Here is a 14966-nt window from a genome sequence, read left to right as displayed (position 1 = left end):
GTAAAAAACAGCTTGTTACGAATCCCTACAATAAGCTTTTGTCTGCAATTGTTTAATCTAAAGGCTCCTCAAATTGATGTACTGAAGCATTAAAATTTCCTTTGTTCAGTACATATACATTGTCATCAAAAGAGGTAATTTTTACAAAACAATAGTTTAGAAATGGCAAAAAAAATATGATTTTGTGCGCACTGAGACCTGAAGAATCCGAAAATGGGGAAATAAGTAGGCTACATGTAGGGTTACCGTACGTTATCTTTTCTCTGGATATGTCCTCTTTTTTAAGTAAAAAAAGTGTCCGGGCGGATTTTACGAAAAAGGATAATAGTCATCCTTTTTACTCGAGGAAAAAAAAAACTACTTTTAAGGGGAGACTGTACTTCCATATCTTTCAATGTTAAATTCCTCAATTTTGGGAACACTTTTCTCAGAAGTTATAAACGATACAAATGTAGAAAAAATCGGGCAATGTAACGTATCTTCATGTATACAACCGGTTTAATAGGTACGTATCATACATATGTTTACAAGTACAAAGGAAAACGTTTTACATCACCTACAGTGTGGTGAAGGAATAAAATTGCTTGTTATTATGTGCATTTCTTTGTGCTTTGCTGGGGATGTAAGGTTACTCAACTCATTCACTGTGGCTTTTATACATAATTGCAACTTTTAATTATATCAATCAATAAGTCGATCAGTCTTTATTTAGCCAGAAACTCCAAGAACATTTGAGTCAAAAACACATTACAATAAAAAAAATGAGTAATTAAAAGACAATATGAATAGAAATATAAAAAAAAATTCTTGAATATTATGGAATAGATTATTTAGGAGCCAATTGTGGATAGATGATTTAAATCTCTTTTTGATTTACTTATATATTTGGATAAGTTATTTTTCACCTGAATTAGGCAATGAAATATGTATAGATTTATTATGGTAAGTATGCCTTTACTAATAAACAAAGGGGTATAATGTGCATCAAAGTCTGAACCACTGATTTTGCAATTTTAGAACTCTATATTAGAACTGTTTTCCCAAATTTGAATACCATATAGCAGTATGCTATTAAAAATGCATAACAAGCGTTCTTAAGAAATCCCTTGGATACAAAGCTTTTTAATCATCTTAACAAATAAATCCCTCTCGATAGTGTAATACATACATAATTTATATGCGGTTCCCATGTTAATTTAAAATCCAGAATAATTATACCAAGTAATTTTACATGGCACTGAGCTTCGTCAAGTACGGGCTGTATTACAGTAAACTATATTTTCTGAGTTTTGTTAGTATTAAGCTTGAATTCATTTTCCTGAAACGATTTACTTACTTCTTCACAGGACACAGTCATAATATGGCTTAAATCATTGAAATTATTACTGGATGAATACAGCGTTGTATCATCTGCAAAAAGTATATGTTTACTATGAATATTAAAAGTCAAATCATTAGCCATACTTAAATATAAAACAGGACCCAATACCGATCCTTGGGGAACACCCCTATCAATTGCGATAATGTTTGAATATTTACCACTATAATATTATACACTTTGGGAATGATTTGATAGATAATTTTTAAACAAATTTAAGGCAACATCTTTTATACCATGATACTCAGATTTACTAATAATTATTTTATGGAAAACACAATCGAAAGTGTTTGATAAATCACACAAGATAGTATAATAATCATTATGGTTTTCAAAGCACATAATGACTGAAGAAACTAAATCTTCGACAGCATGCACTGTCGACAATTTTTTTTCTAAATCCATATTGAAAACCAGTAAATAGTGAGTTTGTTTTAAAATAATCCATTAATTAATGTTTCATGATAGTTTCGAGAATTTTTTAAAATATTGGCACAAGGGATATTGGTCTATAATTTTCGGTCCTCGATAGATCGCCCTTTTTGAATACAAGTATTGTGTTTGCAGTCTTTAGTAAATGGGGAAATACTCCATTCGTTAAGCATTCATTGACACAATATGTCAAAGGTTCAGTAATTAAATATGATACTTTTTTTATCAGATCTACATTAATGTTATAACCAGGGCCGCCGAGAAGGGGGGGGGCAAAGGGGGCGAGTGCATATGGGCCCGTGAGCAATAAGGGCCCGTGAGCAATAAGGGCCCGTCAGATTAAGTGAGTCTGATTATTGTTTATTATCATGAATAATTATTCGTAGATACATATGGATACTATAAAATTTTGTAAGAACATTTGTTACATATCTGACATATTAACCAACAATAGTAGAATTAATACAAATTACCACTTCATATGCAAATATTTGACTTTTATATAATAGAATATTGGTTTCCCACATTAATGTTCACCGACACGACAATTGAGGGCCCTGGCATTTGCCTGAACTATGTTCCCATCGTAAGAAGAAGAAATGACTGAAGATCATCTACAAACCTGTGAATCTCTACCTGATGGATCCACCACAGAGAAATATTGGAGAGCAAGAATGCTAATGGCTTCGTTGCCAAGGCCCGGCATTAGATAACAACAACAACAACAACATGTTCCCATCGCTTGTACTGAACATGTTCAATTATTTATTGGTTTGTCCTTTTCAACTACCAAACCCCCCCCCCTCCCCGCCCCACAAAAATATGGTAGTGGACTCTCCCAAATCGAAGTCGCAGGATCACGTTTTCTTTTCAGTACATTGCATGTTTCGCGTCGAAAATTTTGTCTTTTCGTTGTCGTAACTTTCGTCTTTTCGTTGTCGTTTGTCTACTAAATTCTGTTCATTAGTGTTACCAGTTACAGTTTAACTGCACAATGGACAAGTACAGGCATAAGTCAGGAGCTGAGAAGCACAAGGAGAGACAGAAAAATTGGAAGATATTAATATGGGTGCTAGACTGCGTGAAAAATATTATGAAGAGATTAACAAATGGATCAGTAATGAGCCGAAATATTTAAAATAAATTCATGCCTCTAATTTAGGGCCAACCCACTGAAACCTACGAATCTCCTAAATAGTCTGAGGGAATTAAAACTGGATACTTTATTTCCAAATATTTGTATAGCCATTAGAATAGTCTATACAATTCCTGTGACAGTTGCCGATGCTGAAAGATCCTTCAGCAAAATGAAGGCAATAAAAAATGTATTCAGATAAACAATGTGTCAAGAACAACTGAGTAACCTTGGCTCCTTAGTCTGGAGAGCGATCTTGCTAGGTGTTTAAATTTTGATGACATAATTGATGATTTTACATCAATGAAGTCAAGGAGAGTTGTTTGTTGATGTTGGACTGCAAGTTAGAAAATAGAGGTGTTTAAGAATAATGTTTTATGAATGTAATATATTGTGCTAATGTGAAGTTTTGTTAAAAGTTTTCAACATAATAAAAGTGTATATTTTTAAGTTCGTATCTGTGTATGGAGTTATCTTTTGTTTATTTTGCAAATAATTATTATGGTTAAAATAACTGGTAACTTGTAATTGTTACTTTTTTCAATGGGGATCCGAGCACAGTATTGCATAGGGGCCCATAAATTGTCAGCAGTCCTGGTTATAACCCTTGTATTATATTAGCTACATCTAAACAAGAAACCAATTTCCATGCAAAAATATAATGAGGGATTTTATAATTAACTAGGAATTTGTTAAATGAGCTATTCAGATTATATTTTATGTATATTTGTCAAATTCTTCACAGAATTTACAAAATGCAAATTAAATTCATCTGGTCCAATCCTTAAATCATTATTTTTACGTTATATCCTTTGCACTTTTCTAGTAATAGACCTGTAAGTCAGGCATGCAGTCCTATAAATTTATCAGTTTAAACCAGTGGTACTCGCGGGTTGAAACTCTCTCCTTTAATTGTATTAATTGAAAATATATTCAGACGAATGAATGTTCAGAACTTATTTGTATTTACATACTTAATTTGGAAGGTGTTTCCGAAAGAATAACAAACTACGAATAATATTTGTCGCATAAAATATTTACAGGAAAAGTAAAATTTACAATTTCACTAAATTTCATGCATAGAAAACAATTGGAGTGCTTTCAAGAAAATCCTTTCTTCTGAGCTATAATGTGTTTTTGTATAGGTAACACAGTACCTGTTAATGTATGGAACCTGATAAGAGACTACAAAACATTGGCCTTGCTTCATACCATAACGTGGTGATAACTTTTAATATTTCATACGTAGAATGCATGATAAGAAATGTGTTGCACAAAATATCACACGTCATTCCCTTGCTGTTTTGTCGTTTAGCTGCACATACTATACCTTCATTGCAGTCTTTTATTGTATTAACTTTGTGTCTACAGTAATGGATAATGGGTGCAGTGCACTGATGAGAACGCTAGCACATTATACAATAGCAAAAGTTAAGAATATCAGATAACTTTAACAACCCCAAAGTCCCCCCAAAAAATAATAAAAAACGAAATGCTGTTGAAGCTCTGCAACATTATAACAGTAATTCACTTCCGGTAATATACAACTTGTTTACAATAATGACAATTCTCCCTGTAACTACATATGGATAATCCTAAAAAGTTCTTTTCATCACTAAAAGCATTGAAAACGTATCTCAGGAGCAGCACAGGGGAGAAGCACATTAATGAACTGGCTATCGTATACATACATGAGAAAGTTTTGTGAATGAAAATAGGTGCTGTCTTCCCCTTGTTATCCTTGTATTCCTCTTTTCTGTGTATTCTCCTTGTTTTCCTCTTGTTCTCCTTGTCTTCCACAGGGCAGGAGCGTCTTAATGGATTGGCTCTCTACATACACACATGAGAAAGTTTCTATGAATGACATAAGGTCCTCCCTGTCTTCCCTTGTTCTTCTTGTATTCAATTTGTTCTTAATCTATTCTCATCTTCCTCTTGTTCTTCTTATCTTCCACTTGTTGTCAGTGTATTCCTGTTATTCTTAATCTATTCTCATCTTCCTCTTATTCTCCTTGTCTTCCTCTTGTCCTTGTATTCCTCTTGTTCTTAATCTATTTTCATCTTCCTCATGTTCTCCTTGTCTTCCTCTCGTCATTTTATTTCTCTTGTTCTTGTTTTCCTCTTGTTCTTAATCTATTTTCATTTTCCTCTTGTTCTCCTTGTCTTCCTCTTGTCCTTTTATTCCTCTTGTTCTTAATCTATTCTCATCTTCCTATTGTCCTTGTTTTCCTCTTGTCCTTGTATTCCTCTTGTTCTTAATCTATTCTCGTCTTCCTCATTTTCTCCTTTTCCGTGTATTCCTCTTGTTAATCTATTCTCATCTTCCTCTTGTCCTTGTTTTCCTCTTGTCCTTGTATTCCTGTTGTTCTTAATCTATTCTCGTCTTCCTCTTGTTCTCCTTGTCCTTGTATTCCTCTTGTTCTTAATCTATTCTCATCTTCCTCTTGTCCTTGTTTTCCTCTTGTCCTTGTATTCCTCTTGTTCTTAATCTATTCTCGTCTTCCTGTTGTTCTCCTTGTCCTTGTATTCCTCTTGTTCTTAATCTGTTCTCATCTTCATTTTGTCCTTGTTTTCCTGTTGTTCTTAATCTATTCTCGTCTTCCTCTTGTTCTCCTTGTCCTTGTATTCCTCTTGTTCTTAATCTATTCTCATCTTCCTCTTGTCCTTGTTTTCCTCTTGTCCTTGTATTCCTCTTGTTCTTAATCTATTCTCGTCTTTCTCTTGTTCTCCTTGTCTTCCTCTTGTTGTCCTTATATGTGAAGGCAGCAGTGAAGCTCCAGGTTCCTTAAAAGCCATAAATAAGTAAATAAGTACTAAATTTCTGAACTGTTGTGAACAATTGGCAAAAGATATCTAGAGAAAAATGAAGAAGAATATGTGGTACAGCCACCGGCATGGCTCAGTCGGTTAAGGCGCTTGCCTGCTGGTCTGAAGTTGCACTCAAGTGCGGGTTCAATCCTCGTTTGGGTTGTTTATCTGGTTGGTTTTTTCCGATGTTTTCCCCAACCGTAAGGTGAATGCCAGGTAATCTATGGCGAATCCTCGGCTTCATCTCGAGAATACAATCTCGCCATCAACAATCTCATCGGTGCTAAATAATCTAGTAGTTGATACAGCGTCGTTAAATAACCAACTAAAAAAAAAAGTATGTAGTGTTTGTGGATCTGGAAAAGACTTGACACCGTAGATTGGATTAAATTTTTGGGGATCCTGTCAACACTAAATAATACGCTAGTTGATATGGCGTCATTAAATAACCGACTAAAAACGATATGCATTGCAGCCACTAACACTGCTCCTGCTGATATTGTTTTTGTTGTTATACATTTATTTCTCAATTCCCATCTGATGCATATTACATTTTGATCAGCCACTATAGTATAGATTATTAATGGGACATAAATATTGAATACTTTTGAACAAAATCCAACTAGTAGTTTTAAGTAGGTTCACAGTATGTTGACAATTATTCTTTGTGTGTGATGAATAAAAGAAATGTAATAAACTTTTGCAGTATCATCATATTTTGTATTTTAGTCAAGTTTCAACACGATCTACGTTTGGATTGACATGTTACAGGACTCCCTCAAGAAACTTCAAGTGTCCATGGAGGGCACAATTCAAACACTCAAGCTTGAGAAGAGTCAGTTCACATCACAGCTGGATGAGCAGAAACAGGAGATTCAGCAATTGAGACAAGATCTAGAGCAGGTAACTTTACATATTATCATCATCCAATTTTAATTAAGCCTGGCATGCATTCACTACATGCCCAGTTTGCTCCATCTGCCTAGCAAATCTTATCGATAAACTGAAATGAGGAAATAATGAGACATAGTAAACAAATATTATGAAGGGAAGGAGAGTCCCGTCATTATAGTATGTACTATTTAGCTTTAGATAAGAGATTTGTTCAAAAAATTCTTATTCAAGTTGTTGGTATTGGAGCACAGAAACGTTTATTATGATCCTGGGAATGACACTTGACTATTTTCCATTATAAATGTGATTAGTGGTACAGCTAATGTCCTGGATTAAAAATAGTGGTACATCTTTGAAAATGGTTGAGAACTGTTTCTCTAGGGATGATAAAATCAGGGTTTGGGCAACATCATCGAAATGTGGACATTCACCTACTCATTTTCATCACCAACTTCATCTTCAAGCCAGTACTGCATTATTTTCCGAAAGTTAGGATTAGTGGACATAACTGACAAAGTGTGATATGTTTGCAACAACTGTAAAAAAAAGTTAAAGGTATCCCCATAACATTCCATGAAGGCACTTGGGGGGGCATGGAGGTAGAGCACCATGCTTTCCATGACCTCGGCACTAGAATGAGGTGGTGTGGTCGGCACCACGCTCTGACTGCCTTTTGCCCCCGGGAAAGACCCGGTACTCAATTTTATAGAACCTCAGGGCCGTTCTGAAAGTTTGGCAATGAGAAAAAATCCTGTCACCACCTGGGATCGAACCCCGGACCTTCCAGTCCGTAGCCAGCTGCTCTACCAACTGAGCTACCTGGCCGTCCTTGTAATAACTGTAGGACATAATAAAAACTAATTACCGAAAAGAAATTAAACACAAAACATACTTACAACAATATTGAAGTTGACGAAATACTACATAATGCGATGTACGAGTCTGTGAGACCGACAAATATAGCAGGCAATAATTACATACTTTAATAACAAAGAGTGACAACAATGCAGTGAACAGATTTAGTTGCTACCAGACTACAGCAAACCTAAAGAAGGACTAAAGAAAACATAGCTCAAAGGATAAGACATAATATTGTAATTTTTATACAACAATAATGTTACTTTTATTTCTAACTTTAACTACACACCCGTCAACAGTGGGTATTCCAATCAACACTGCAACACAGTAGTCGTTATTGCACTCCACACAGGGACAATGACAATTCACGTGTATTATTGAAAAGAACAACAATGTACTCCTAATTTCAACTGATGTTCACAAAGCACTATGTACAAAACAAAACTGTCAGTTCTCAGTTCACAGTTCGTTCGCCTTGGCTAGTTCTTCTAGCTCACTTACTCAAGTTCACTGTACGTCGAACCCAAGCCTTCCAGATACAGTTCACTGCACTTCGAACCCAAGCCTTCCAGACGCGGTTCCCTGCACGTCGAACCCAAGACCTCCGGGTACGTTGCACTCGCCTGGATACTACCACAGTTACGGACTCACTCATGTTCACTGCACTTCGAACTCAGATCCTCTGGATACATCTCCACTGACTGAAAACTAATTAGCTCTCTCTCGCAGCTGACTGACTGCCTTCTCGTCGCAACTCACAGTGTTATTTATTTACCACCATTGTCTAGAATGTTCTGCGTCGCAAAGTCTCTGGAACCCACAAAAATCGGTTTCCAGACGTTTTCCTCGCTCTCTCCGCTGCACTGTGCCGTAGCCTTGTTTCCCCTCTCTCCGCGCCGCGTCCCAGCGGCCACCAAAGCTCGAGCCTCGCCTCCCGTGCCTTTCTTTCTGCGTGTACACTCCTGAGGCAATCAGCCACGACTAAAATGTTCCAGACAGGTGCCACGGATAAGACATAATATTAAGCAGTGTTGCAAATATTCAAGAAACAAAATACCATACCGGTCTGGCTGACTGGTATTTTGGGTTAAGGGATAACTGTGGAATCGAGTTCCAATTCATTATCATAACATCACTCCAAAAATTAATTGTTTGAACAGTAAATTTTCTTACTAATTAAAATGACGACGACTATTGTCACTGTCTTTTGCTGCCAAATATGCTTTCATGCCATCCAGTTTGAACAGAAACTCTTACAGCTAAACAAGGCTCAAGGTCAATGTGAAGTGGTACTATTTTGCTGTTGTATTCTCATGCCATTCAGTTTCAAGACGGACTGTTTTGTTAGAAAATGTGTTATTTGAAGAGTGAGTGTTTTGTTTGCAGGCTCGTGCCGCGCTGGACGCTGCAGCTTCAAAAGCCGTCAAGCAGCCGGTGTTCTCAGTTCCAAACAAATTGTCTACAGGTAATATAACATAACCCGATATATCCACGATTAAGCATGTACTTACATTTTTTTGCCTGTTTATATATACATTTCCAAGTTTTAGAACTGTTTTATTCTATTTTATTTGACTTTATCATTTTCACGACTATTTTGTATTGATACCGTAAAGTGGGGTGACTTTGAACTCCGATGTGACTTTGAACAGTAATTTAGCGCCCTTCTAAATTAAAAGCTGTACCCTATTTCGAAAAAACTGAACTAATTTATTGGCAACTTAAACAGTTTTTACGCAATTGGGTACAGAATTTAATTTAGAAAGGAGCTAAATTACTGTTCAAAGTCACCTCAGCGTTCAAAGTCACCTCACTTAACGGTAACGTTATTGTTCTGATTTTGGTGCAATTGCACATATGCAAGAACTACCTTATATCTTCCTCTTGACTGTCCATCCATCCATCTGTTCACACTTGCATCTGATCTTATACATAAAAACAACTCGTTTTTTTAGGGGGAGGGGAATTTAAAGAATTTTGACAATTAGCAATTTCACAAAATTTTATCAAAACATCTAATTTTAGTCAAAAGTATTCAATTTTCATGTCAACCATTAACCGTGTTTTACTGAGTAATTGTCAGTTCAAGTGAATGTTGTTATTTAGTCAGCAGTCCGAAGACTGGTTAGGAGCTCATATGTGAGACCAATAAGGCATCACTCATGAGGCAATTAAGCCACGTGGCTAGTTCCTTTCCTGCTCCATTGCTTACATCGTTGACTAATAACATAATTCACTAATCAGACGTCTTAAGATGTATACAAACAATTGTTTCTCTTCTGACACATTCGTGAAGTGAGATGTAGGATGAATATCATGAAATCTGTGAAGATGTTATTCCATGCATTATATACCTGTTTATGATTTTCAGTTCCTATATCCATAAACTTTGAATTGATGAATTGTGAATTTCTGTGGTGGGCATTATAAACACATACCGGTACCGTAGTAAAGAGATATATAGGCTGGACTGTAAGTAATGTCATTAAATACATGGGATTATTCTTTGAGATATTTCATACAAAGTTTAATACAGTTTTGCTCGTTTTTGCTTCCTTTTAGAAATAAAAATGGTTTTATATTAAAATATTTCATAGCGTGTTTTGGAAAAGCCATTGGTTGAATTCCCAATATGCTCAGTCAGTTTAAGAGAGCAGTGTATTATGATAATAAATGATTGAAAGGATTTTAGTTTTGTCCTTTAAATGTACAGACATTTGTCCGAACAAATGTGACTTTTCATTCTGCAAAGTAATTTTTCAAAGTTACATTTGTTCATATCCAATTTCTGCATTTGTCCGAACAAATGTGACTTTTCATTCTGCAAAGTAATTTTTCAAAGTTACATTTGTTCATATCCAATTTTTGCATTTGTCCGAACAAATGTGACTTTTCATTCTGCAAAGTAATTTTTCAAAGTTACATTTGTTCATATCCAATTTCTGCATTTGTCCGAACAAATATGACTTTTCATTCTGCAAAGTAATTTTTCAAAGTTACATTTGTTCATATCCAATTTCTGTATTTGTCCGAACAAATGTGACTTTTCATTCTGCAAAGTAATTTTTCAAAGTTACATTTGTTCATATCCAATTTCTGTATTTGTCCGAACAAATGTGACTTTTCATTCTGCAAAGTAATTTTTCAAAGTTACATTTGTTCATATCCAATTTCTGCATTTGTCCGAACAAATGTGACTTTTCATTCTGCAAAGTAATTTTTCAAAGTTACATTTGTTCATATCCAATTTCTGCATTTGTCCGAACAAATATGACTTTTCATTCTGCAAAGTAATTTTTCAAAGTTACATTTGTTCATATCCAATTTCTGCATTTGTCCGAACAAATATGACTTTTCATTCTGCAAAGTAATTTTTCAAAGTTACATTTGTTCATATCCAATTTCTGTATTTGTCCGAACAAATGTGACTTTTCATTCTGCAAAGTAATTTTTCAAAGTTACATTTGTTCATATCCAATTTCTGCACATTTCAGGACAAAACTAAAATTCTTTCAATGATTTTTTATCATAAATACACTGTTCTCTTAAACTAAACGAGCATATTGGGTATTCAGTCAATGGTTTTCCCAAAAAAACGCTATGAAATGTTTCATGTGAAACAATTTTTATCTCGAAAACGAAGCAGAAACGAGCAAAATTGTATTAAACTTTTTTGTTCGAAATATCTCAAAGAATAACTCCTGAAATTAATGACATTACTTATTCTCCGTCCTGTATAACATTGTAGAGGAAAATACAAATGGAGAAATATTTGTTCTATAATGTGTTAGATTAAATAAGAGTAGCAAAATGGTGTACAGTTAAATGTTCCGTTTTAAAATCCTGTTCAAACAAAAATTTCGTGGCCCATTAAATTGATTCTGAATATTATGAAAATAACATTCTTGGTTACATTAGACTATTTTGTTACAAAGGTGCAACGAGGGCTGGGAAATAGGATTTTACTAGTATAATAACCTCAAAAATATAATTTATGATCAGTGCATCATGGTAATTTTTTTCTTGGCCATACGCTCCACCATTTATTTTTTTCTCTTTAAATATATCTTGCTCTGACCATCATTTAATGAATGTTTTTGCTTCATCTTTTAATTGGATTTAAAGAAGATCCAATGAAACTTTTACAGTAGATGCACACTTGTCTTGACGAATCCTGAAGCCTGTATCTGCAGCACTTCAGTGTTTCTTTCAATAATATATGGTTCTGGATTACAGTGCTGTAGAAGTGGACCATTTTATGTTACGAATATCAAAGAAGATAATTATATTAGGACCAGCAAGTGATGATATAAGATCAGTACAGATCTCTATGTACAAAACTTGGGTACCCATACACCGAATGGGCAAAATTTTCTCTTCCCCAAACGATTCATTAAAAAATTGTAGGTTCCTATATGCTAGGGTGACCAGATTCCCAAAATAAAAAAACGGGACATTTATTAAAGTTGACATGAATCAACATTTTATCTAAACATTCATTATTACTTGTGTTTATATAATGTCGGTGAGCAATAAGGTCCAGTTTTATTTATTTTAAAGTAATAATAAATAATAATATTAAACTGCCCCCCATTGAGGGTAGCCCTTGCGGACTCAGTATATCCTCAAAAAAAATTATTATTCATATGTAAACATAGATATTAAATTAAAAAAAAAGGGAAACAAAGAAAAGGGCGTGAAAAATTACAATTGCTATTAATGTGGCACCATGTGATTAATTAGGATTGGGCAGGATTTTTTTAACACCATTATCACGATGTCATCCCTCAGAGATGTTGGCAGAGCAAACTGCCGTCGAAATTCTTCGAAAAAAGCTGGTATAGTCCCTCGAGCACCTATGAGCAAGCTGAATACCTCAACGTGAATTAAGGCATATTTCAGCTTGAAATAGTTGACTGTAGGCTCATAGATCAACTTCTTCTCAAGGTGGACCTCGGCTGACTGATGACATTCTACTTCAAAACGTATCGTGGGGTCCACAATGATGCCCTGTTTAGTGTCAGCATTGTACGCTAAAATATCTACTCGTCTCGTTGACCCATTTTCAGCTAGACAGGAGATTTCTTCTTCTACTATCCAGCCCTTATTTCTTAATGCGGCAGCAATTTTGGATCTTACAAGATGATGTCTAGAGTTCTTCAAGAGCAATTCCTGTTCACAGAATTCCAAGATGTGTGCTAAAGTTTCAATCTTCGGGCAGCCATGTCTGCACCGGCTACCGTTGAGAGATCTGCCGGGAACAGAATGAACAGCTGCTAAATTTGCTGTCATTTTCAGGCTAGATATCCATTCACTAGTCGAAAGTCCTTTCTTGTTTGCAATCCAATTTTTGGCAGCTGTTACTTCGCTATACATCTCAACACCTTTTCTCCGTCCTGAAAGGGACTGTTCACAATAACTAGGCCATAGGCCTACTTGGCTTAAGTCATTGTTAACTATATTTTTATATTGCTAGTTTTTTGCCTCATATTACCTTTTAACTATTTTAGCATTCTCCATGAAGATGAACTGTATTTCTTTGATAAGTGAATTTGCTCTAGAAGTGTTGGTCTTTCCTTCAGGAAACTATAGAAGTCCATGCAAGACATTTTTTGAAATGACATTTTGTGATTACCATGACCTTTTTTAATTCATTACAGTGACATCTGATGGAAATAATATAGAATTAATCAGTGTTTTACGTGATCATTAAATAAATTGAAAGAAAAAGAAATATCTCAATAATAATTTAGGGAAATGGGACGCCATTTAAAAAAAAAAAGGGACATTTGACGTCCCGAGCATACTTTTCTCAGGACAGGGGACGAGGCTGAAAAAAAGGGACAATCCCGTTAAAATCGGGATGTCTGGTCACCCTACTATATGCTGTATGGCCCCCATGACAGCACTATATATGATTCTCACTACTGACTGCAAACCTACATTAGAAACTAGCACTGATGATTTTGAAAAACCATTCAATTTTCGTTGAGATTTTATTTTTTCGTACATTACAGATAATTAATCAGCAGCACATATAAAACGACAATGTAGCATATTATGCTATAATGCTATCGAAAGGAAAACACACATTAATCATATCGTAAATATGTATATTCTCCTGTCTTTATTAATTAATATGACTTTGTCCAATATTTGACTATCATTTATGAACAAAGAATTTTGTTTAAAGTGTCATTCATACGATAGAATTGAAATATATTGTGAGGCAGGTGCAGAAAATACTAGTCAAAATGCAGACATGTTTTGTAACATTTATACAATATGTTTTCCTGAAATGGAATATTTCTTGAAGTCATTCGGAAGGGGTTTGTTTTGGATTATTTCCATTGTTATACATATGTGTGACAAACACGATTTTTCGAAAGTTGGATGTACCTTTGTTGTAAGGTGAAGAGGAGGAAACTGAAAAATCTACCTGAATGCTTCATAATAGTTTCCTATTTCATTTGACTAGACATAGTCTAAATATTTTTTTTTTTTAGTTGAAGAAAATCTTTAAACATGAACCACTATGCAGATTATGTAATGAAGAGGAGTCCACACCTGTGGAGTAATGGTTTGCGCGTCTGGCCGCGAAACCAGGTGGCCCGGGTTCGATTCCCGGTTGGGACAAGTTACCTGGTTGAGGTTTTTTCCGGGGTTTTCCCTCAACCCAATATGAGCAAATGCTGGGTAATTTTCGGTGCTGGACCCCGGACTCATTTCACCTGCATTATCACCTTCATCTCATTCAGATGCTAAATAACCTAAGCTGTTGATAAAGCATCGTAAAATAACCTACTAAAATAAAAATAAATAATGAAGAGGACGAATCAGTCTCTCATATAATCTTCGAATGTGATGCATTAGCTATCAGAAGATACAACCTTTTTGGTTTCATCAATCAAGAAGAAAATTTCCTTGTAAAAAAATTATTGGAACTCGTTAGAGGAACAATAGTAATATGCGTTACAAGAGCGGTATGTTGAAGTTTTCATGTTCGAGGAAAAGTTTGAAAAAGCGAAACGTAGTTGACCTTTTTTAATTTCCGAGAAGTGAAAGAAAACATATCGCTCGTGTATCATACATTATTTTGTGCGAAGATCGTTTATTATATACCTGAAAGAGGAATTTCTAATTAGTTGCAATGAAATCTCCATTTTGGTTTCTGTTCAATGACGGCAAATTTGCAAAACAAAAATATCTATCTTCAACATTGTTGCTTTAAAATGTTTTCTGTGTTTACTATATTCCAGCAGGCCGTGATACACGTCTGTCTTTTTTTTTCCCCCAGTCTATGATGAGTCTGGAATCTTGTTGATTTTTTCACGGCTTCCTTAATGTTACTTGCATCACAAATGCAGTAACTTTAGTGGAGTTGTAGAGTTTACTTAATTTTTGCAAATATTTAAAAACAATAATTAACTGTGCAATTTAGGTGAAATTGCAGTGGTAAGT

The 14966-nt window shown here is 34.9% G+C and overlaps 1 protein-coding gene across 2 annotated transcripts in view; it reads left to right on the top strand.

Annotated features, from left to right (window-relative positions):
• LOC138693373 (protein GOLM2-like) overlaps nucleotides 1–14966 on the top strand; it is a 37719-nt gene that overhangs the window by 3299 nt on the left and 19454 nt on the right. For both annotated transcript variants that reach the window (XM_069817293.1, XM_069817294.1), the window contains exons 3-4: nucleotides 6525–6656; nucleotides 8892–8970. In XM_069817293.1, the coding sequence (XP_069673394.1) occupies nucleotides 6525–6656; nucleotides 8892–8970 (211 nt within the window). The remainder of the gene's footprint in view (nucleotides 1–6524; nucleotides 6657–8891; nucleotides 8971–14966) is intronic.

The sequence above is a fragment of the Periplaneta americana genome, chromosome 17 (assembly GCF_040183065.1).
Source record: "Periplaneta americana isolate PAMFEO1 chromosome 17, P.americana_PAMFEO1_priV1, whole genome shotgun sequence".
Classification (NCBI taxonomy): domain Eukaryota; kingdom Metazoa; phylum Arthropoda; class Insecta; order Blattodea; family Blattidae; genus Periplaneta; species Periplaneta americana.
This window is presented reverse-complemented; position numbering and strand designations above follow the sequence as displayed.